The sequence below is a fragment of the Halichoeres trimaculatus genome, unplaced genomic scaffold, assembly GCF_033239565.1.
Source record: "Halichoeres trimaculatus isolate MK-OKI-2021-1 unplaced genomic scaffold, fHalTri1.1 fHalTri1_scaffold_6, whole genome shotgun sequence".
Lineage (NCBI taxonomy): Eukaryota > Metazoa > Chordata > Actinopteri > Labriformes > Labridae > Halichoeres > Halichoeres trimaculatus.
Genome location: NW_027437184.1, coordinates 23,817,434 through 23,840,489, shown reverse-complemented (window position 1 = coordinate 23,840,489; position 23,056 = coordinate 23,817,434). Strand labels below are relative to the sequence as shown.

Sequence of the window (23,056 nt, the reverse complement as noted above, 5' to 3'; positions counted from 1 at the left end):
CAAAGCTGGCATGTAAGGCTATTTATGTTGGCACGCAGAGAAAAAATACAATGAGGGCGAGGACAAAATAAACACAAAAACAATAACTGAATTACTGTATTTCATTGTATTCTATAAAACAACTCATAAGGAATTGAGCACACTATAAATGTTCTTGCTTGAGAATTTAACAAATAACGTTAAATAATAAATTTGAATCATGACATTGCTAGTACACAAATGTGACTTGCAAGTGCGTCACTATAAATCTCTTGGTCGTTCAGTCCGCTAGCTTGTCATGATAACACTGCTAAATAGTGTTATCAAGTTCTAGTCATTCTTTCCAACATAGCTAAACAAGGGAGTATGGATTTATTGCCAGAGGAAATCAGGCGGTATGAACCCTTTGCTGTCAAACATACACACAAACACACAAAAAAAAACAAACACATAAAAAAAAAAACTTTAGAGATGAGACGAATAAATTGGAGTCAGTAAAAATAGATTTAGCAAAGTACAGTAAACAAAGCAGCACATTCAGAACGTTCAGTACTGTTATACACTTGGCAACGTAAGGAAGTTGAACCATTAATCACTGCATAGCCAAGCATGGAAAACCATTTCCTGCCAGAAAACGTGTCAAAGCAGCAAACTTCTGTTTTCAAAGATGCTCCTGGATTCAGGCTTTGGATGAAAGCATGAATGTCAGCAATGTCTTGTGCTTGGCCAATCTGGTGAGATACAGCGATGGAAGACAGATAAGAGAGAACTTTGCTGTGAGCATGTTTAACCTTTTAAGACTCAGCGTCCACATAAGTGGACATTACATTTCTGATACTCAATTTTTTTAAAACTTTGACCAATTAGTCACATTTAGTGACAAAGTCCACAAAGTCTTTTGGTTAAATCACAACATTACATCTATTTTAGTGAAAAATAACAATGTTTTAAAGTTCAATAACACTAATAACAAACAACTAATGGAGAACTTATTACACAAATAATCAAACTTCCGTACAAAGACCAAGTTTAGTTATGACACTTAACAGATCTTCTCACAAATAACAAGGTGAATTAAAAATTGTACGACAGACAAAAGCTCAGGTCTTAAGAGGTTAAATACTGCAAAAATATTGTAAAAACAGATCATTTACAAAATATTTTCTGAAAGAGTTAAGTATCAGCACTTCGGCCATAACTGTAATTCAAAGTGGCACGAGTCACGGTAAAAGTTTCCTACCCCTAGTGCAGATGTTATTCACAGTTTACTGTGTTTAGAAAGAGGAATAACAGGCAGAAATTTTTTGTTTTAGATTATAAAAGTGCACAGCTGGCCACCCTGGGGAAAAAAAGTACCAGAGTGAAATGGCTTAGTCCTTTCTGAGACTGTTTCAAGCAAGGTGGACAAATCATAAAACAGCTGCAATATTTGATCTCTTAATTTGAAGTAAATCTTAAAGGCCGACTTTATGCCTCGTTAAGGCAGAATCTCAAAAGGAAGGGGGCTCTTTCCTGCTAAAAGGTTGTTAGAAAGAGTGGCCGTTCCTTTCCTGCTCCGACTTCACTTCATGTTTGAAGCTGTCCTCAGCTGTCAGATGATTAGCATGCGTTTAACTGGATTAAAAGCATGCATGAATCATTAGTGCCGCAGACAGCTTGCTGTGGTGCAGCAGTACAAAATAAATAAATAAATAAAAGCACTGGTGGCCTTTTCAGGGTAGTGTGCGTGTTTGTGGCGTGCTTTCATTTTTGTTTTTTCGACATAGCCCTGGGGATGGCATGTGGGTCTGTCTGGCAGTCCGCTGTGTTTGTCCAGACTGGGATATCTGAAAAAACAGCAGACATGTTTTATGTTTAAATGCCAAGCACAGCACTTTTTTATTACAGCTTTCAATATAACCCTGTGTTGCAGATCAGGCCTCAGTTCCTCTCTGCTGTGTTCTTCTGTTGTTTTATCAAGCATCAATGTTTTGTGGTCCATCCAAAATTAATGTTTGGACAAAGTACCTGCAAAAAACAAAACATAGTCTCAACAGCCCCTACTGAACTCTGTGGTTATTACTGTTGAGCTAATCTCTGCACACAGAATTCAAAATTAAATATTTTTCTGTTTTTTATTTGTGGTGTGTTTGTAGTCCAAGTACTTTCGACAGGTTATATATCCTCAGACTTCATTTCAGGCAGGGGAAACAGGCATTAAGGAGGGGGGAAGGAGGTGCAACACAGTCCACTCTCATGACTCTCCAGCTCCCCATAATTATCTCGATACATTAATATCTGTATGCAGATGAAGATGAAAATTTTATGAAACTAGACCAACATTTCAGCTGGATGCGTTGCTGAAAAAGTCAACAAGCATTCAGATTTCCTGACTACCTGTAATGCATCAGAAATAACTGGTCGGGAACCTGACACAACAAAAACTTTTACTTTTTAAAAACTGCATTTTGCAAACTTAGGACTCTTTAACTGCAAGATAATTGCTTTTTAGTCTCTTCCCACCGCAAATTTTAGCTAATTCACTACTTCCAGCTTTGTGATAGTAGACATATCTTGCTTTAGCCTTAGCACTGAGGTCAAAGATCTGCTATGTTCAATCACTACCTACAAATACAATGCTACTGCAGTTAAACTGTACAAAATGTATTCAAACTTTTCCATCCAGAAATTACCATGTTTTTCCACCACAGTGAGAAAAACACAAAGTGACATTTAGTCTGACCTCGTCTTACATCATGGTCGCAGCCTCTAATGAGTTAGTATTAGCCTCTTGGGTTCTTATAGCTTCAGTGTTAACAAACCACCGCCTCTACTTATGCAACAAAAACAGAGCCACATTTCTTTCTTGCCATCTGTCGAATTAAGTTCATTTATTTGGCCTTTAGCTCTGTTTTAGCTGCAGAGATGAGAAATGTTGGCCTCATTGGCTCAGTATGTGTTCAGCATTCTTTGGCCTCCCATTTAGCTCAGCTCTCCTTTTCATGCACAGGTAGTTTGCAGTGTGTTTGAGCTTATGAACTGGCAGCTGTTCATGGCTTTTTATTCAGGGAGCTGGTGAAAGCCGTTGGACCTCAACCAGACGGACCAGTGAACCAAAATAATGGTTTGAAAGTGGCTGTGGGCTTCATAGGACTGCAGACTGGGTGCTACTACCTGTGTAGTGTTTGCTGCTAAAATCATTTCACCAAACTGGAAATCATTCTGGTTGGAGTTGATAAGAGCAATGCTGTGTAAAAGCGATTAAAGATTTTCTTTTTTTTTTTAAATATTTAATTAGTTGACTTTTATAATTCCCAAAAGGATACTTGAACTTTACAGAACAATTTCAAAAGACAATAATACATGCGTGTACAACTTATGCCCATCTAATTGTAGAGAAAATGAAGGAAAATTAAAGTCTTTCTTTCTTTATTAAAAAAAAAAATATTTTTACCCTTTTTGCATCTTAACTAGCTATGAGTTATGATCCCACACATAACAAATAATGGTAAATGTGTCATTTTCTTTCCGATTCAGGGTTCAAGCATGTTATGGATAACCACGAAAAACACTCACAAATTTCCCCTTAATGGAAAAAATCTAGAAAATGTAAAAAAAAATAAGGCAAAAGGTCCCAGGTAGTTAAAAAAAAGCACTCTCCTGGTTTCTTATCAGAGTTCCCAAAAAACGTGACAACAAGCAAATGTTGTAAGTTTGTGCCATACTTTAGCTACAAGTTGTGCTACAAGCAGCTATGATCTGTAGGCTAACGTAACAACAAGCAAACTGTCAGTTCATACAGTAGTTCAGTAGCTGTCCATATGTAGTGTGTTACGTTGTTGGCCATGTCCTGCCAACACCCATAAGCAGAGCTAACATAACCTCACTCTTCACTTTATTGATAGACTCTCAAGTTTGAACAGACCACTGAAGAATATCTGCTGACTGTGGGTTGGAATGAACATTATCACTGACAGTTTAGCCTTTAGCTTGGGCTGTATCACCCTCCTGTTCATCTTTCTTCTGCTCTTCTGTCCTTTTTCTGTCTGACAGTTAGGCTCCCGTGTCCACCATCACTACAAAATTAATCACAGAAATTGTTTTCAAGCTGAGAAAATCTGGTCTGAGATATTTCTTGTTACTTCTAAACTTTGTTGTACTGCATTCGCAATTATGCTTTTTAACAGAGTGGTAGAGAAATGCTGGTTGCATATTAATTCATGCTTACAAGCTTGAACTTAATATGTAATGAAATCTTGTGCTACCCTACTTAATTTCAGATTAGGGGAGTACATTTTAAATTTACTTTTGTTCATAAAAGCTTTGCTGAAATCATTAAACATTTGAAAAGAAGCCAGCCCAGAGTGGTGTGTCCATAGTCTGTATATAGAGTGGACAGCGTGCTTCTGCTTTTTACCACTGTACAGTTCTGAAGCCAAAATACCCCTGTCAGAGGCACAGCCATTGTGCAGCCAGAGTCTTCTCAGTAGAGGCTCCTCAGATCACCACAACAAACTGATGTGAGAAACATTTCATTCATTTTTATAAGTTCTACCACAGCCCATCTAGAATGGCTCAGGAGACAGATTTTTCGACCTATACTGCTGCCAGCCACCAGGGGGAGCATTTTTTTTGCCGACCTCACATCGAGCCAAGCAAGATAATGCCCATTTTTTTTCTTTTCACAGTCTTTGGGTGTGGCTTACACTACACTGTAGCTGAATGCCCTGATGGCTCACAGGCAAGTTCAGAGGCAGTAACCTTGAGTGCAAAAAGCAGCTAAACATCATTTTGAGGGAAAACTACGACACCACAAAACACTAAAGGTTTTTAGGTGCTGTTTTTTAAGGTTAGTGTGCACGTCTTATTTGCAACAGCTCTGCAGTTTCATGCCTGACTGGTGCTGAATCATCTCCTGAGGCATAATAGACAATTTGGTATTGATTAAGTAATTTCCCTCCAATATCTGCCTCTAGCTCTATCCACTTACCACCCTTCAAAAGGAGCAATACAATCATATTGTTGCTATGATTACATAACAGAGACACACTCAATTCTTCCTCTCTGCCACTATGTGAATTAGACTGATCCTTTTATGGCTGCATGGGGAGGGCTTGGACTGATATTGTGGAACTCATTTTCAAACGTAACTGTGTTGTGTTCTCACATGCCAGGTTCTTTCATTAACTATGAAATATATTCTTTGATAAGGAGTTTAATTGCAGTATGCTGTCTTGCCTGTTTATGTTTTGTTTTATTGACCCATTTGTCTTAGGCTCCAGGACTCATTGTGGTGCTGTTGCTCTAATGTTATTTTGCAGAACCACTTTTCAAAACTGGCAGGTCTATACGCTGTGAAATGCAAGAACTCTGAAGTCAAGGCATTAGACCTCTCTGCTTTAACACGACTGAAGCTTCTTAATAATCACACTGGGTACAAAAAGGAAACAAAGAGAAGAAGCTAAACAGCATATAGTTACTGCAGTTTGGAACACATTGAAATCTGACTTCTAGCTCCAGTACATAGTAAAACCAATATCCTAAAAAAGTTTTCATTGCGTCTCTTTGTCCTGGCAGACTACCTGCATTTGTTTATATCTGGCACGCCGCGCGCGCGCGCGGACTAATACACTAAGCGGCGAGCGCCTCGTAGCCAGCTGCGGCTCTGCAGCGGAGGTAGCGCCGTTTTATGACACGATGAGAACTAGAGCCTTATTTAGCGGTGTTTTTGTGTGAAAGTAACGCGCTGAAAATTCTCTAAATAAAGCGTGAATGCAGACTGATATCAGATTTTTTCAGTGGAAGTCCATTTATTTGTGTTTTTGGTCAAGTAAAATATGGCCCCATCTGAATGCAGAGGAAACCGGCAGACGAGCAGGGACGGGGTGTTTGGTGTGAGCGCCCTGGGCTTCTGCTGCACAAAAACACTGCTGTAGGGGTAATTTCTGCCCTAAACCTTGTGATAGGACCCAACTTGTTCCATCCCAGAATATCACTTTAATGTGCTTAAAGTATCATATTTGATATGTTTGGCAGAATCAAAGCCTTTGTCAAACATACTGTACGTCTGGCAGAAGCTAGAGGACTGTTGTGAAACACAGCCAGCTCACACTTCTTGCCTTCTGTCAGTTCTCAAGCCAGTCCTTTAAACTTGACATGAACATTTTGACCCCCCCCCATTTAAAAAAAAAAAAAACTCTCCAAGGTTTGTTGTAAGAGTTGGGAAAATACTGACAGTTACTGGACACTAATGTGGGAACAGTCTGAAAGAGACACATGGTGAGCCGGATCCTGACCCGTAGTGTAACTCAAACCATAGTAGAAGAAGCAACAATATACAAAGTTGTGACTGTGCCTTTTAAGCAGCATTATAAATATCCATCTCTCTTTGCTCTTTTGAAATTTAAACTGTTGAAGCGAGCTTTATCCGAGGGAGATTAGCCTTTATAAGATGACACTGAGCTGTCCCCAAGCCCAAAAGGCTTAAGGAGACTTTTTGTGTACAGTCAGAGCTTTATACTGGTTTGTACAATTGTTAGCTTTAAGAAAAGAGAAAAAAAAGCAGCTTCATGAAAATAAAGTGTTTGCCTAATGAAACATTGATCTCCACTAGATTTCTGAAGGAAAAATGTTGATAACTTTTTCCCTTTGTGAGGCTTCTGAGCAGAGTCTGCAGACCCACATGTCTCCCTCTGGTTCCATCACTGCGAGAATTTCAGCCAGTGTTATTTCTTCGAAGAGTCATTTTAATTAAAGCTTCCAAGTATTACCCTCTCAAAAGGGAAATCACTGTCTTTGCTCGCAGCTCAAGTAAAATAAAATGTTCATATGATCCTCGCTCATAGCTTTTAACCAAAACGCTCTAAATCTCATGCTCCCTTCACATTGATAATTTATGAAGATAAAAAAATATATCTTCAGCAGAACCAACCACAAGGCTTTGTTCCATGTTTCTGTCTTTTCCCTCTTATGCTTCTGTCCCTGAGCTCATGAGTGCGTTCATGGTTTTATGCATGTGCTCATGAACATTGTGATTGTGGCTCACGCTTCATTGCTGCCTTTTGGTCATGTCATTGTTTTACACAGGGACCTTTTATGAAGTTCAGATTGTTCGGGGATTTGGAGACCGTCAGCACAATTGGCAGAGGCATAATGAATGTTTCTGTATTTTCTCCTCTTGTGTGGACAGTTTTGCGGCAGTAGAGTCACTGGAGCTGCACATCTTTGCTTGGCGTACAGAGAAAAAGAAACAACCGGTACACACATAAACATTTAATAAATTCTGGTTTATTTTTGCATATCCAAAATGTATTTTTGCACATTTTTCTTGCAAGAGAGGCAGGTAAAGGGGAAAGGTAACATGAACAGGAGCTCCTATTGTATTATCATAACAGTGTAAGTAGAACAGAAATGAGTAGGATTAAGCAGGCACATTGACAACAAATTATCAAACGCTCTCAAAGTGAAAGAAAGAGCTCTTTATGGATGATAGTAGCTGTAGGTCACAGAGATCAGGGGAATAATTCAAGTGTAAAATCTGGCTTATAAGCTTTGTCAGTGTGCAGGAGAGTGAAACTCTACAGGGTAATTCAGAGTAATCTCATTCTACGGGGAAGATGGGAGTAATAAGAGTCCTCTGCCGGGGCGTCCGCTGGTCACTTATTACAAAAAGCTTGAACAGCACACATGTAATGTGAAAGTTTACACCCTCTGGATTTTTCGCGGTAGCCATTTAAACAGGGTCTTGTACAGCTTTTTGCTTTTCACCTTTGACTTTTTATACCTCTTAATGATGAGATTTCTGAGCAGGCCAAAGTTCAAGGGCTGGGTCAGGTGTGCAGAGAAAGCATTATTTCCTCTCGCTGAACAATTCAGGACCTCCAAGAAGCGTCTCTCCTGCTGCCTGAAGTCATACTCCACACTGGACAGACACAAAGCAAAATAAAAAAGTTAGGAACAGACATGTAAGGCTGGCAAAAATCTTAAAGACTTAGCCTCTGCTAAATGAAATGCTGTCAGATTTGCTCTATCAGCTACATTTCTCTCTGCTGCTTGTTTTCTCCCATGTGGGAAGCTCTTTTCTTGTCAGGTTTTAAAGTGGTTGATTGGTTTTGGCAGGGAGACGTTCAGGGTTTCTTCTTTTCTCAAGGTGCTCACATCCTGTCTGAATATCTTTATCTCCCACTTGGCCTTTAAGGACCAGATGCCAACACACTGCAGTCAGCAATCAACTTATATAACATCTCTTTGTCATGCAAAAGCGCTTTTGAAAATGAGTGGATCAAGAGGAAGGTTTTGAACATTTCAAGACTGCCTGTTTTTGGTTTTGCTCTGTAGAGCACGAGGCTTTTTTTCCTCCTCACAAACATGATGTGAAGATTTGGACCCATTAGCCCCTTTGAGCCTTCCTTGCCTGTACAATATTTCTGGGACAATCATTTTTTAAACTTCATTTTTCTGTTGCCTCCACCTGATGCAACATTTCTGCTAATGAGTGAAACCAAGACTGAATATGAGAGCTAAGCACTTTTGCACCATGAGTCTTGGAGAACGTGCTTAAATCTTCAGTGCGTAGGCTTTTTCTGATCCTTTTTGGGAGTTTTTCAGCAACCCTGACACAATAATCACATGTTCTCAACCAGATTTAAAATTCAAGGATTATTTTGTAAGTTTTTTAATATTATATTCTAGCTTTCATCACAAATAAGTTTGGTAAGTTAATAATATCTAAAAGCTCAAACACACAGTATTCCACTACAAATTTCTCATATGATACTCCCTAGAGCTGCTTCCATAAACTGGGGCTGAGGATTATTTACCCACACAGATGAACTGTTCAGTTAAGATCACGTCGTACATACTTCTGCACCAGCTTCTCTCATTCGGGTATTTTTGTCGTCCTGCTTGCTGGATAATGTCTGCAGTAAGACTATGAAGTGGCATCCTGTTTAATATTGATAAAGCTCAGAGCTGCATGAACCGTATGACACTGAATGAGTGGGTGGACAACTTTACAACCAAAATATCACAGGTAATGGGTAGATAAGGACTGAAGTCTTCGTGACATGTCAAGTTGAAGAACAAAATCTCCCTCTTTAGAATTACCCAGAGGTTCAAAATGAAACCAGTTATTTCTGTTGAGATATAATTTAGATGAAGGTACTTTCACTAAACAGACTTTTTAAAAGGCAAGAAATGAACTCTGATGATTTTAATGAAACATATTTCCAGTTCAAAATGAGAACATAAGAGAATAGGTCTGTCACAAAAAACAGTACAAATGTTAACCGTCTGTTTAAATGAGCATGTTGTAGCACCAAGCAAATGACTGGTTCACATTAGGAGGTTGTTGTGGTTCTTTTCCATAGACTGTATAAAACATGGATGTAGGCTGTGTCTCAATTCATGGGCTGCAGCCTCCGTAGGGTGTAGCCTTTGGAGGACCCAGCCTTCGTAGCCTGCGTAGACCACAAAGGCCAAACTGAGTTGAGACAGTCTGGTCTATGAAACATTTCCTGTTTGTCACCCTCGACGTCACACAGCACCGCCCTCACCTGTCAGGCTTACGTTACTTTTCAAATACACATAAACCAACTCCTCACGTTTAAAACAGGATGACTTTTTCTATTTTTTTTTTATTTTGCTTTGCGTTATTATTATTTTTATTATTAGTATTACTATTATTAGTACTTTCTTTATTGATAGAGTATAGAACCACCATTTACATGAGGCAACAACGTACATTTTAAACATTTGAACAAGTGCTAGAAGGATGATAGATAAAAAATGTATAAAATACAAGCAGCTGATTTTTTTTTCCCCAGAGAATTTACATTTAACATATTTCTATTCAATAATGAGAAGATTTATAAAGAACTGTTTTTTCTCAGTATATTACTTAAAAAGCCCAAATAACGCATTTTTACAGTAAAACAAAATGCTCTTTGATGCTTTAGAAACACAATCACATAGTCGTTGCCAGAAATCCTTTACATCTGGATAAAACAGGACTCCTTCTGGAGTTCAGCCGTGTCCATCATCTTCGGCATTTACGCGCAATGGATCTTGGGATGCGTGAGGCTATGAAGGATTCACCGAATCCGTCCTTTCGTGGCACCCGGAAAAGAGGCCGTATTTGTCGGCTGCATTTGAAGGAGCCTTTGAAATGAGACAGCCTTCGACACACCGCTGTGACATAATCGGTCTTCAAATTCAGCCTTCATAGGCTGCAGCCCCTGAATTGGGACACAGCTGTATTCTCCCCTGACGTCACCTGTCGGCTATCGGCCATATTGGTAGTGGCAAGGGCTTTGCGTACAGCTATAGAGCGCTTGTTGGTCACGTGACCCTGAGCTGTGCCTGTGATTGGGGGAGCCTGCGATCTTAATATCCTCTGAACTGCTGAGTTCGAAAAAAATTCACCCCCCCACAGTGAGTGCGGGGGGTGAATTAGCGATTCAAACAGGAGACGTTTTTTAAACCAGGCTGTAAAGAGGTTAATTTCTGCTTTAAGAATGCCTTTGTTTTTTGCTTGGCGAGTAAGTGACTTCCTGTACTTCCTGGAGCTAGCTTCAAGCAGACACGCGAGAAACAGCAGATTTTAGCACTCCTGCATCGTCCCATACTCTTGAGGTTGCCGCTTGTTCTTTTCAAAGGAGAATCAGTGGGAGTATAATACATAGCACTAGTCTCTGTGACATCACTCAATGATTTTAAAAGTGTAATTCTGGACACTATCATGATGATCTCTATATTAAAAATGCTGACTCATTTTTTAGATGAGCTAACAACAGGCAAAGAGGTGGAGCTGAGGCAAGCTTCTGGTCCTCAAGCTAACAGCTGCAGTACGCTCCTCTGTTTATCAAGTGAGCCATGCCCCTACTTTTACAAAAATCCCAATCTCAACATCAATATCTCATACCAAAGCAACAACAACAACAAAAAAACATTCACCCACAGTACAGTGTGTTCCAATAGAGAAATAATCTATTCAGACCAAATATGTTTTTGAGCCGGGCTCTAAAAAAGTGGGGTTTATTTTCCTGTGAGGATCAGCTTTTTTCAATTACTGTGTTTGTGGTTCAGAAGCAGAAGAAGAAGACTTGCTTGTCAGCTAGCTTGCAAGCCTTTAATGCAGTGTAAAGCTTCTGCTGCAGCGAATATCATGTCGGAGAGAATGAAAGATAAAAGCAAGGTAGTCTATCCAACCACCCCTAAAAAGTTTGCTCTGAGTTTTATGGATATTGTGCTCACAGACACTGCAGGAAGAATGGAACTACTGTGACGGCATGAGGGAGAAAATAGAAATGGACTTTTTCCCAAATTTTCATACACGTAGATAAAGGTAAATTATAACTGTGATTTTTCTTTTTTGTTTTTTAAAGGAAATTATTGTGAGGTGAAATTCTGATATTCTGACCACCTTATTACAGGATGGTTCATAGTAACTGATGCATTTATACCTTCCTGGTAATCCTACCTTTGGTTATAAGAGTAGTACCTGCAAAATTAGCGTCCTAACTTTCCTGTCCTAAAAATGCTTGGTGTTAAACTCAGGATATTAAGTATTGTTGTTTTGAATACAGCTTTTTTTTTTGTTGGTCAATAAAATAAGTGGTGAAATAATCTTCTATATCACAGTCTTTTTGTAGCAGACTCCCCTGATGATCTGATTCTAAAATCACCCTACCTTACACAAAGTCAAATGACATACATCAGTATATTTCTGTAATGTGCTATAGTTCTATATAACATACCACAACTGCACAAATCCACCAACTTTCTTTGTTGTTATTGGATAAAAATGCAAAGAGCTCTGTATCTGAAAATGTTGCAGAATTTAAAAATATCTAACAGCAGGACGTCACAATGCAAGATAGAGTGCCTCACCAACTTCTTACAGCTTGTCTCTATCTGCCAAGCTAAACAGATGATATTTTTTATTTGCATTTGAAACCCCTTTTGTCTGCAGATGGATGCAAACAATGACCTCAGAGAGGTGACCGTTATAAATCACGGAGCAGCTCAACTGTTTCGACTTTGTTCTTCTTTGGCAGCTTCAATTTTAGAGTGTCTCAATCTCAATCTGCATAAATCTGCTGTGTGAACAGATTGAACCACAATCAGTCCATGCTTAAATGTGACAGTTGCTCCAAAAAGATTTATGGTTTTGCTGTGAGAGGAAAATGTAATCTCCATATGTATTCTGCGCAGGAAACAAATGAGGAGTAAGGAGCTTTTCATTTGGTAAGCTGCCCGTACAGTAAGTCATTCCTTTTTAGTGAAGTGACGGGAGCCCGCTGGCAGAGAACTGCCCGGCAACTGGGATGCCAAATGGGTTTAATCTTGATGAATCGTGTCTCTTGCACAAAAGGAACTTTAAATAAACTTGTGTTTCAAAACTCGTCCTTGAATTAAGTAATCCATTGTGGTTTTGCTGTCTCAAAATATTTAGTGAAGTCATCTTTTATGCTACATCTACCCGACAGTCCTGACATGAAATATTGATCCATTTAAATGTTTTTCAGCCCACACAAGTGTATCTAAAGGAAAAATGTCCTGTTCCCAGCCTCGTAGACAACACCGAGCAGCAACAAAAGCAATTTCATACCATAAATCCGTGATTTTCTGCAACAATAGTTTCATTTAGCAAAAACTCGCTTCCTGAGCTGCTTCGATCACTTATCAGTTTAAACATGGCATGCAGAGAAAATTGGCAATTTCGCTATTATCTCACCTGTACACAATACAAGCTGTCTTCTGGCAGGTTGAGCAGTTTTTGAGGTCCTGCCCAGTATTGTTGCTGCGCCGCCTGGGACACAAAAAAGCAAGTAAATTAAAAAGCAAACAGGAAATATGTGCAATATACCCTCTCAGCTCATCTTCTCGGCCTTTTATTCAGCTGCTGCTTGCTGTGAGTAGACGTATGACAACTATTCTACGTCAGACACCAGTCGGTTTTAAGGAGGCGGTTGTTCTGAAACATGACCTCAGAGGCAGTCATGACTTATTAGCACACACCACCGGATGAGAATGATTGACTGAGACACATCGCCTGAAGGTGGTTTTAATTCTTGTTATTCGACCCAGGAGAGTTACGCGGCTAAAAAAATCCCTGAGATGTGCCTGGTGAAACAACTGAACAGGTCTGTGTCACAGTCCAGCACACATTCACAGATCAGTGTGTAAACTTGGAACAATGAAGCAATGGCTTCACATCATCATATTAAAATCTAATTAACTGCATATTTATTATGTGCACAGGGACAGCCTGATGTCATCTTAACATATGTTTGCCTTCAAAAGGTGTTTGTGCAGCTTGTCAGGCCCTGAACATTGAACCCTGACTTATTTTGCTTTCAGGCTTCATTTAAGATGCATTTCAAGGTTAGAAGGGGTCCACAACTGAAAATGTGCTGCATGTAAAAGCAGCAGGAAAATCATCAGTCAGATTGATCCTTTTAATCTAATTCATATGATGACTCCGACTTGTATCGGAGGAAGTTGGTAAATAGAGCTTTTTATATATCAGGTTCCTTCTTGTTGTTGGCATAATTTATTTGAATATTCGTTTTTGAATAGTTTTGTTTTAAAGCACTTATTGTTCCTCTATTTCCCAGTGGCACCTACTCAGCCTTTAAAACAGCTCTGAAATATTGGTTAAAAACCAACCAAAAATGCTCACACTAAGTCATCCTTGTTCAGTTTTTTTTTTTTTTAATATTTTGGGGACTCTCAAACTTTGTGAGAATGATTTAATGCATTATTGTTACTACATGTGTGTAATGTCTGTGTGTATGTTCTGTTTCTCTTGTGTGTGTCAATGTTAACTGTCCTTACCTGCCTTAGGACTGCAGATCTAAATTAGCTATTGGGCTAACTCTGGCATATTTACATTGAAGCTTTTGCTGATATGTTGATTAATATGCATAGTCCTAATTTAAATAAATAAATAAATAAATAAATAAATACATTTTATAGGCAATTACTGCTACTTTTAGAATTCTATTTTTTTTTAAAATCTTTTTTAAAGGCTGCACCACCTCTCCATCCATTTTTGTGAGTAGATATCACACATCAGGGGGAACAGAAATAGCATAAAAAATAGGCAACATGTAAAAAATGTGTAATGTAAAAACAAAAAAATGCAACCACACAATTCACAGTGTTGATAATAATAAAATAATAAAAAAAAACATTTATACATCAGGGTGCGTGACCAGATACTAGACAGACCTGCACTTAAGTAATGCTCCATGATTATTGTAATACTTAACTGAGGGGTTACTTAAACTGATGCACATCTCCAGATCGACAGACAAGACCTCTTCAATTTAACTCTTTCTTTTCTTGAGCTTTTGTCTGGTGTTCATTTTTTGATTCACCTTGCTATTTGGGATAAGTGAGACCTAATAAGTAAAATAACTAAATTTGGTCTTTGTACAGGAAGTTTGATAATTTGTGTTATGAGTTCTCTATCAGTTGTTTGTTATTAGTGTTATTGACTTAAATACATTTTTTTCACTAAAATTGGTGTAATGTTGTGATTCACCAACAGATAATGTGAGCAGTGTCCCTAAATGTGGCTGATTGCTCAAAGTAAAAAAAAAAAGTATCATGGGTCTGATAGGCAGAAATGAAATGTCCACATATGTGGATGCTGGGTCTTGAAAGGTTAAATTGTAACACACAAACATTACACGTTAATATAATGGTTGGTCTGATACAGTGATGGAGCCAGAAATTAGTCTGCTGCAGGACCTGAATCAAGGTAGACAGGCCACACGATTCATGTCATAAATAAAGTAGCATTTAGCGTTCCAGTGGGTCTATATATATTCCTCTCCATGATGGGATACACATGGCGGCAGAGACAAAGGGTCAGACTGAATTACAGATTTGTTAACAAAACAAGCAGCTGCAGCAGGAAGTCAAATGAGGACGGTCTGACGGCAAATACAGAGTTGTATGAAGTGAAAAGCCAAATGAAGAGAAGCGTAGCTAAGATAAAGGCACACAGGCATTGCATTTTAACTTGAATCTGGACTGTCAGAACAGAGTGGCCCACCCTGCTTTCTAACAGTTCATAGTTTTAATCTTTGCTAACATTTTGTCGAAGAAAAAAAGAGTGAAAATATGAAGATTTTCTAAAGCTTCTAGTTCCCCTCTAGTGTTTGTAAGTTTTTCCTGTTACAAATCATGATGATGTCTTTACTATGTACTTATTCATACTTGGTTTCTTCTCACTTTTCAGTGATTAAGCAAATATACCTAATAACATCCTACAGCTCTTCCTACAGAGCTGTAAGGAGAGGGAGTGCAAAAGTGAATGTTCACTTTTCTTAAAGGTAGAGAGTCTTGGGTAAATGATGCAAAATTCCTCAGTTTTTTGTGGCTTTTTTCCTTTCTCTTTTAAGAAACTCTTCATCACTTCACATTTCCATACAAGCAGTGAGAAGATGTTCCTCCAGTGTCGCCACATTTGAATCATGTGTCTGGCACATCAGGATTAAAATTATGTAGCTTCAGTGGTGCTAAAAATAATACTCCAGCTCTTTGTGTAAGCTCGGGACAGGTGTTAATTGTTCGTGTTTGAGCCTTCAGACGAGCTCTGGTCCGCTCTTCGACTGAAATTACCTTCTGAAAATCTACACTCCAGCTTTGGTACTTGTCCTCTGAAGAATCAGGCGACTAATCAAACATTTTAAAGAGCTCTAACATTTGAGAGCTGATCTAGAAACATGTCAGAGTTTGGTCTTCTTTCTGTCAAGAGTGGCAAGAAGTTATCCAAAAGCAATCTGAAAGACCAGTGGAGAGCGTGCTATTAAAAGCATGAAAACTTGAATAACACAAGTTTTATTGTTTAAAAATGAAATATACAAATATTGCGTCTTTTTGTTTCCTTTCTCAGACTTAAGTAAAGTGATTTTATTTGGTAGTTTGGAAAAATGCAGTGTAGATTTTTCCAGAATGTGTTAATTTCACTCAGACATAAACCAATGTAATGATGATCCAGAGAAAACCACCAACTTTGAGAGGTCTCTGATTCTTGTCTGGTGCTATATGTAATACTTTATCTAATCAAACAGCAGATCTGCAGCTGCAAACCAGACCTTGGCAAACAAAAGGTATATTTGCCCTTTTCTGAAGGGCTGCCTATTGGCATCACATTAATCAGTAGTTTCTTCATTGAAGAGAAAGTAAAAAAAAAAAAATCACTCAAATAAATACACAAACACACTTACACAAGTTTTATAGATTGCTAAAAAAATGTTTTGCCAGTGAACTTTGAGTCATTGAGTGGTTCCTGCAAACTCAAGTGTTGTCTCCCTGGAAAGTCAAAGATCAGCACTGCAGAGCTGCTGTTTCAGTACTGCCCTAGACTTGCCAGAATCTGGCAAAAAGCTGCGCCTGTATTGGCCTAAAGGTAGAGTATATTAATCATTCATGGATCATATCCCACCCTGCAGGTTTCGTATTGCAGACAAATTGTAGGTTAAATCTTTAATAAGGCATTGTGGAAGAGTGTTGTTTCACTTTGATATGCAACACAAGCTCAAACAGAGATTCAGCTCACCTACACTTCTCTCACTCACACAGATATGCAGATGCTCACACTCACACACCCTCTTACCCGCTGGTGGGAGTATGGCATGTCTCCAGGTCATGGATAATGTTGAGCAGAGTGGTTATCCTGTCCTTATTGGCTGCCAGGCTGGCCTCCACTGTCTCCAGCCTCTGCTGCAGGGCTGCTGATTTGCAGTACTGTGGGGAGGGAGGCAGCAGCAGAGCTGCTCCAGCCGGGTGGGAGTGAGCCAGGCAGGGGTCCTCTTGGGACGACCGGAGGGGAGTGGGGCTAAAGTTTGAACCGGGTCTGATGATTGCTTCTGCCTTGCAGGTCTGTGGGCGGGGAGGGGATGCCGGATGCATTGTTGATGATGGCAATGTGGGATCACGTTCAGGGCCTGTGTGCGAACAAAGCTGTCCCTTGCTGGTAACAGAGGCTGGTGCAGTGAAAGAGAGCTCTGGATGTGCCTGTGCTTGTGTTCGTGATGGAGGATCTGAATTAGAGGTTTGCTTGGCAGAAGATTTGATTACAGGGTGGACATGAGGATTTTGTAGTGCAAAGTTAATTTGTGCTGTGACAGAGGGTGTTGACTTGTTTGGATGTGTCTGTTCTTCTGCATTGGATTTTAGCTTAATATCCTCACGCTTGAACGATACTCCTGGGGCAAACTTTTCTGTGTTTGGATTGGTCTCGTAGGCTCCTCTTACTGGTGGGCATGCACCAGAGTGTGCCTCTTGTTCTTTTCCTGTGCATCCCTGACAGTTCGCGACTCTTAGTTGTTCTATGTTTATGCTCCCCCGCAGACAAGTGCTTCTTGACTTCATTAGGGAAATGTTATTCAGAAGGCTAGTGACCTGTGATAAATGTGATTCCTCATGGTCTTTTGACTCATACACAGCTAATTCATTGATTAGATTACCATTAAATTTGTTTGTGTCTGCGTGAGACTTACTGTTTGGAATAATGCTAGATTTTTGGTTGCTTGCATCAACGCCTCTGATTTGGCTTTTTGACACATTTGGCGGCCCAGAAAATGCGACTGGAGTTGTTTTTGAGTTTTTCTGATTGGAAACAACATTGGATACACTAGATTCATTACTTGATTGAGTTTTTGCGGCTGTTACCTGATGGTGTGTGTGGGACGGTGCATTCAGACTAACTTCTTGCCTGTTTTTTGTTGCATCTACTGATTGAAGTGAGATTGTACCTGAAAAACAGACACTACTTTGGTTTTCTGCCAATGTAGATGAAGAGGTTGGAGCTGTGGGAGGTGAACTTTTCAGACTGATTGAGGAGTTCCTGAGGGTTTTATTTTTGTAAAGAGGGCTGTTACACGTGGATTTGGAAGTGGCAGGTGCTCTTGAAGGGAACCTAGCTCTCGGGTGTCGAGATTTTGTCACATTCGGAGATGCTGTCGAGACGTGAAGTGCAGGGTCAGATTTTGAAGAGGTAGGTCTAATTAGATGAACTTCGACGAGGACAGTTTGATGTTCGGCGCTCTTTTGCATAACTTGATTGGAGTTTTGATTCAGAGTGGACTGTGGGACAGTAGTGCTGCAAGACTGATGTGGCGTTTGTGTTTGTGATATATTGGGGGGGATGTCAGGAAAAAGCGATTTGCCTGATGATTTGTTGTCAGCATTCGAGGATGACTTTTCGTGTGGTTTACGGCCTGGATCTGATGAAGTACGTGGTGGCCTTGCAGGTAGAAGTCGTACAGCTGCTTCTGGTTTATGTATGGGGTCTCTTGCACTTGCTGTTCGAGATAAGCCGGGGCATTTTGGGGTCATTCGTGGACTATTAGATGCATCTGCTGCCATATTTACTCTTACTGCGTGCAGTGAGGGCTGCGCTTTCTGTGTAGCATTAGCAACTTTAGCAGGTATACTTTCAGTCGACATCAGCGCAGACTTAAAAACTGTTGTTGTTTCATGTGTGTTGGTAGAGGATGGGTTGACCTGTCCTGCAGCTGTGGTGTATGAAAAAGAAGGTGGGGAAAGGGGTGCAGCGTGTACGGACACGCTAACACTTTTAGCCGTGTTAAGTTGTGCAGAGTTCTGCTCTGATGTTTTAATTGGTTTAGGATAAGTATGTGATTGTGGGTTATTTGATTTTGTTGCCGTAGCCATCTGTGGCGTCAACGTTAGACTCGTTGGGCGGGGGATTTTACACTCTCGTGACTGTTTCGGGGAAGATTGCTCCATCAAGCTGTCTTGCCTTGTTTCAATGGTTGCTTTGGTGACAGTGACGCTTTTAGCGTGGAGGATCGTTGTTGGCTGAGCTGGTGTTGCTTTACCTACAGGATGTGACTGTGATAAAGTGACCACATGGGCTTTGGAGTGCACTGGGCAAGCTGGATGGGCTGTGTTACGATTCTTTAGGTCTTCACTGAGATATAACAGATGTGGATTGGTTGTAATGTTTGTCCTATTGTCCTTACACGTGTTGCTCTGTAGCTTTTCATCATGACCTGACTTTTGGTTGTTATCAATATGGGGCATCTGGGTCTTAGTTGAAAGCAAAGAGACGCTCGACTTTGGTGGTTTATCTCCAAGACTAGCATCAGCTAATGGGTTGCTCCCTGCTGCAGCAGCGAATGCAGTGGTTAGATACTGTCTCCCGCCACAATTGCTGCATATTTTCTTATGCATACCAAGAGATCTTGGTTCAGATAACAGCAGTGTCTTCCCAGCCTGCTCTGCATAATCACCTTGCAGTCCTGTTTCGTCTCTTCCATGAGACTTAGCGCCCCTCCCGAGCTCTGCTTCATCACTGTGAACACTAATTCCACCGATTGCCTCTGAATCAACCACACTGCCATTGGTATAACGAACAGCAGGTTTTGATTTAGGCTTTGGATTCCCTGCAAAGTTTGGGTTGGTCTTGATTGCTCTGGCAAAGCAAAAAGTCCCACTTCTGTTGCTCTGAGCGGAGGTCACATCCGTAGAGGCCTCACCTCCAAGTGCTTTGAAAGTCACTTCCTTTTTGGTCTTTGATTCCCCACTTTTCTGTTTTAAAATAGCCCTTTTCTCCTTGTCACTCCTTGTTAGCAGTAATATATCCCTGTACTCCGTTTCTGTGGTAATGTAACTGTTGTATGTTTGAGTAATGCTATCTGATGGAGTCGAGAGAGTATCAGTTAAGTGCTGCACCGTGGGTGGTCTGCTTATCCCCGGAGACGTCTGAACACCAACGCTGCACTGAGGTCCCCACGTCTGCAGCAGCAGGGCTCCCGCGCTTCTGTCTGCTCCTGTCGTCCTCCAACCACGCACACCAACCAGGGCTGGAACACCTAAAACTGGAACCGGAGTTGTCAGGTCAGCCGCTCTCCTCCCCATCCCTTGTCTGAGCAACTCAAAAGTCTGTGAATTGAAGAGAGCGTCGGTGTTTCCACACCATTACATCCGTCTAAAAGTAAAAGAGGAATAAGTTTATGATGAGATGATTCTCGTGAGTAAGCAGGACAAGTTGAAACAAAACAAAGAGCCAGAGCTGAGACAAGGGCTTGCTTCAATGCCGCAGTGATGAAGGATAACTGGAGTGTCAAAAATCTTTTGCACATTAAGCGATAAGACAGAACTAATTACACTTTCAATTTTAAACTTTCCTGACGTGGTGTGACTGGGAAGGAAATAGAATCTGCTCAGGCTGATAATAAAGGAGGAAAGTGCTCTATATTGTATTAGCATTTCAAACACACCACATATAGATCCCCTCTCAGTGTCTGACAGCACAAAGAATTATTTATTTGTGGATACGTTTTCAAACTAAAGCTCCTGTGATGAACTCTCTGTCTCTCCTCGTCCTCTCTTGTTGAAATGTTTGTCATAGCGAGCAGCTCTCACTCTGTTGTCCTCCACATTCAGCTCACCTTGGAATGAAGCCAGAGTATATACTCTGATGATACAGTACAGGCTTCATTACACCGTGCATTTAAGAGGAACACACTTTCACAGGGGTGGCTTTTTGTGTGTGCCCATGAAACGCATGAGTGCTGTTTTTTTCTGTGTGTGCAGGAGGTCATTTTAACAATTTAATCAAAGCATCAGGGGGGCATGCCTGCAGGTAAGCATGCATTTGATTTTTTTGCACTTGAACAGTCTCAATAAGTGTTACATTTAGTGCTACTACTGCAAGAATGAATTTCTGACATTTCCATGCAGTCACATACTGAAAGAGCTCCTTTCAACCACCACCAGCAGTCCTCATCCAAGAATGTCAAAATTAAAAACAGGATGTTTAGTCATCCAATACTTGTCTGTCATGTCATCAGACGTTACCCGAGCTGGGTCACTGACCTATGTTTGTTTTCATCATCTAACATTAAGTGACAACTGTCCTGCTCTGTTAAGACACCATTGAATCCCCCTTGGGCGAAGCAGATAAGACACATTATCTTGTGTTGTCACACACTTGTTAAATGGCTGGGACTTAAGGAGAGAGCTGTCTCTGCTCCATCAGAGTTAATACCTGATGTGGTTTTCTGATAGGTTTAGCTTGCTTACCTGTTTGGGGTGCTGCTGCAAGATGACTTATATCCTGAGTCCTAATGTTAAGAGGCAGCTCTCGTTTTTCTCCCAGGTCCTCGAGGTTTGGAGTGACTTTGTCCTCACATTTCAAGTCCCATCGTGCGGGGATCCAAACTCAAAAGGAGCCTGCAGGCGTTCAGTTGTGCAGAGCAGAGCTGTTTTAATGAGCCCTCTTCTCCACCGCTCAGACTCTGAACTGATCCACCTTTTATTGATCAGGCGTAAAAGCAAGCTGTGTCCTCCTTCTTCTCCTCTCCTCTTGTTTTGGTCCTGCTACTCCATGCTCACTCCATAATCACAACACAGCAGTATGCTGCTACAGTATACTGCCCTCCAATACACTCTGTCCTACTATGGCTCGCCTTTGTACCTCCTCCTCCCTTCCCCTCTACCTCTCTCTCTTACTCCTCTCTCCCTCTCTCTATTGCTGTCACTATCCCTCCTCCCTGCTTTCATCCAGCCTGATCTACAGCTGGGTGGAGAAAGCAGAAGAGAGCCAGGGAGAGACAGAGACAGAGAGAGGGAGGAAGTGACTTGCATCAGTGGGGTAGGGACTGTGTGTAAATTACCAAGCAAGATAAAAAAAGCAGGAAAATGCCCTAGCAGCAGATTAAAAACAAAGTAAAATGCAAAAAAAAGAAAAAGAAAAAAAATTACATTTTTGAAAATTATTCATACTTAATGTGATCCTCTTTAAAGAGGCTGTGAGGAGTTTGAAATGGATCTTGAAAAAGTCTCTCTTCTAGATATATTCCTGATTATAATACACTCTTTTAAATGAGATTATCAGTGCCAATATTTCTGGTTGCAAGTTATTTTAAATTGCTACGTCTTAGCCTCCAGTTCAGGTCGACCAGGACTGGATTGTTTTACGGCACATCAGGGTCTCTATGAAAACACCACACTGGCTGACGAGGTTTAGTTGTGAGAAGAGATAAAATACAGAGATCTGTGTTTTTCTCTGCTAAAAACTATTTCTGTGATTAATTTTGTAGTGATGGTGGACACAGGAGCCTGACTGTCAGACAGAAAAAGGACAGAAGAGCAGAAGAAAGATGAACAGGAGGGTGATACAACCCGAGCTAAAGGCTAATTAGCCTTAGCTAATTTTAGCTGTATCACTCTATAACAGCGGGACTAAGCTGTTTGTGATAATGTTCAAACTACTTACAATCTGACGATGTTACTTGTTTTCACATTAGCCTAAAGATGTTACAAAATATAGCTGGCTGCTACAACTTAGGCTTGATGTCCTGTTTCAAACTGCGGCGCTCCGTAACTGTACTGATAAAAACCTTACCACTGCATGTTGTATCCAGTAAAACTGTGTCCTAAAAAAGATAATTTGTTTCAATTCAATCTCCATTTAATTCCAAAACAAACAAACTTCCTACTAAAAGTAATTTCTGACAGTGTGTGGAGACTCTGGGCCACAAGGTGGCGAGGGAGGGCAATTAAAACGGATCCTCCTCACAGAATCTTTAACAAGTTATATTTTCAGATTTTCTTTTTTTTGTAAAGCTCAGTGGTGGCTTTAGTTTTAAACATCTTTATGTTATTTGTTGATTGCTGACATGATTTTGTCTGGTTTTTTTTGTGTCAAAATAAAACTGAGAACAAGACACTGCAAAGTTTCAGGTGAAACTAAACTGGCTTAATCTAAGTATGCTGTATCTGGAGTTTTATGGTTGTACGTTTCTTGATGACGTCTAAATGTCAGGTGCACGGAATGAAGTGGAGTGAATGGGGTGCTTTGGCATGGGATCTTCAGGTAGAATTACACACTTTGACCAGTTAGCTGAGGTGTTATACTTTAAATGAAAAAGACAACCAAAATAAATGAAAATGTTCAAATTAAGTCAATTACAATTTTTTCCATTAATTTATCCAAGTGCTGTGTCAGTAAAGACAAAGGATTCTGTAGATACTGCTGGATTCATTATGACAGAGTTTAAAGGGCTGAACAACGTGGCAACAAATGTAAACACATATTCAATGAAGA

The 23,056-nt window shown here is 40.2% G+C and overlaps 1 protein-coding gene and 1 long non-coding RNA gene across 2 annotated transcripts in view; one reads left to right on the top strand and one right to left on the bottom strand.

Moving 5' to 3' along the window:
* The window catches only part of LOC141792057 (uncharacterized), a 71,663-nt gene that overhangs the window by 44,342 nt on the left and 4,265 nt on the right, over positions 1-23,056 (top strand). The window lies entirely within an intron of this gene.
* On the bottom strand, positions 7,246-21,169 carry LOC141791638 (uncharacterized). Its single transcript, XM_074672235.1, has 4 exons — positions 21,031-21,169; positions 16,592-19,823; positions 12,695-12,769; positions 7,246-7,879 (listed from the first exon to the last, which is right to left on the bottom strand). Exons 2-4 carry the CDS (start codon positions 19,174-19,176, stop codon positions 7,660-7,662), a joined length of 2,880 nt encoding a protein of 959 aa, XP_074528336.1. The 5' UTR covers positions 19,177-19,823; positions 21,031-21,169; the 3' UTR covers positions 7,246-7,659.

Excerpts from the sequence above, each read along its gene's own strand:
- LOC141791638 (XM_074672235.1), bottom strand. The coding sequence starts at position 19,176 with ATGCATAAGAAAATATGCAGCAATTGTGGCGGGAGACAGTATCTAACC. Across the intron at positions 12,770-16,591 it reads TGCCATACTCCCACCAGCGG|GCGGCGCAGCAACAATACTG; the intron begins GTAAGAGGGTGT and ends TTTGTGTCCCAG. Across the intron at positions 7,880-12,694 it reads ACAGCTTGTATTGTGTACAG|TGTGGAGTATGACTTCAGGC; the intron begins GTGAGATAATAG and ends GTGTCTGTCCAG.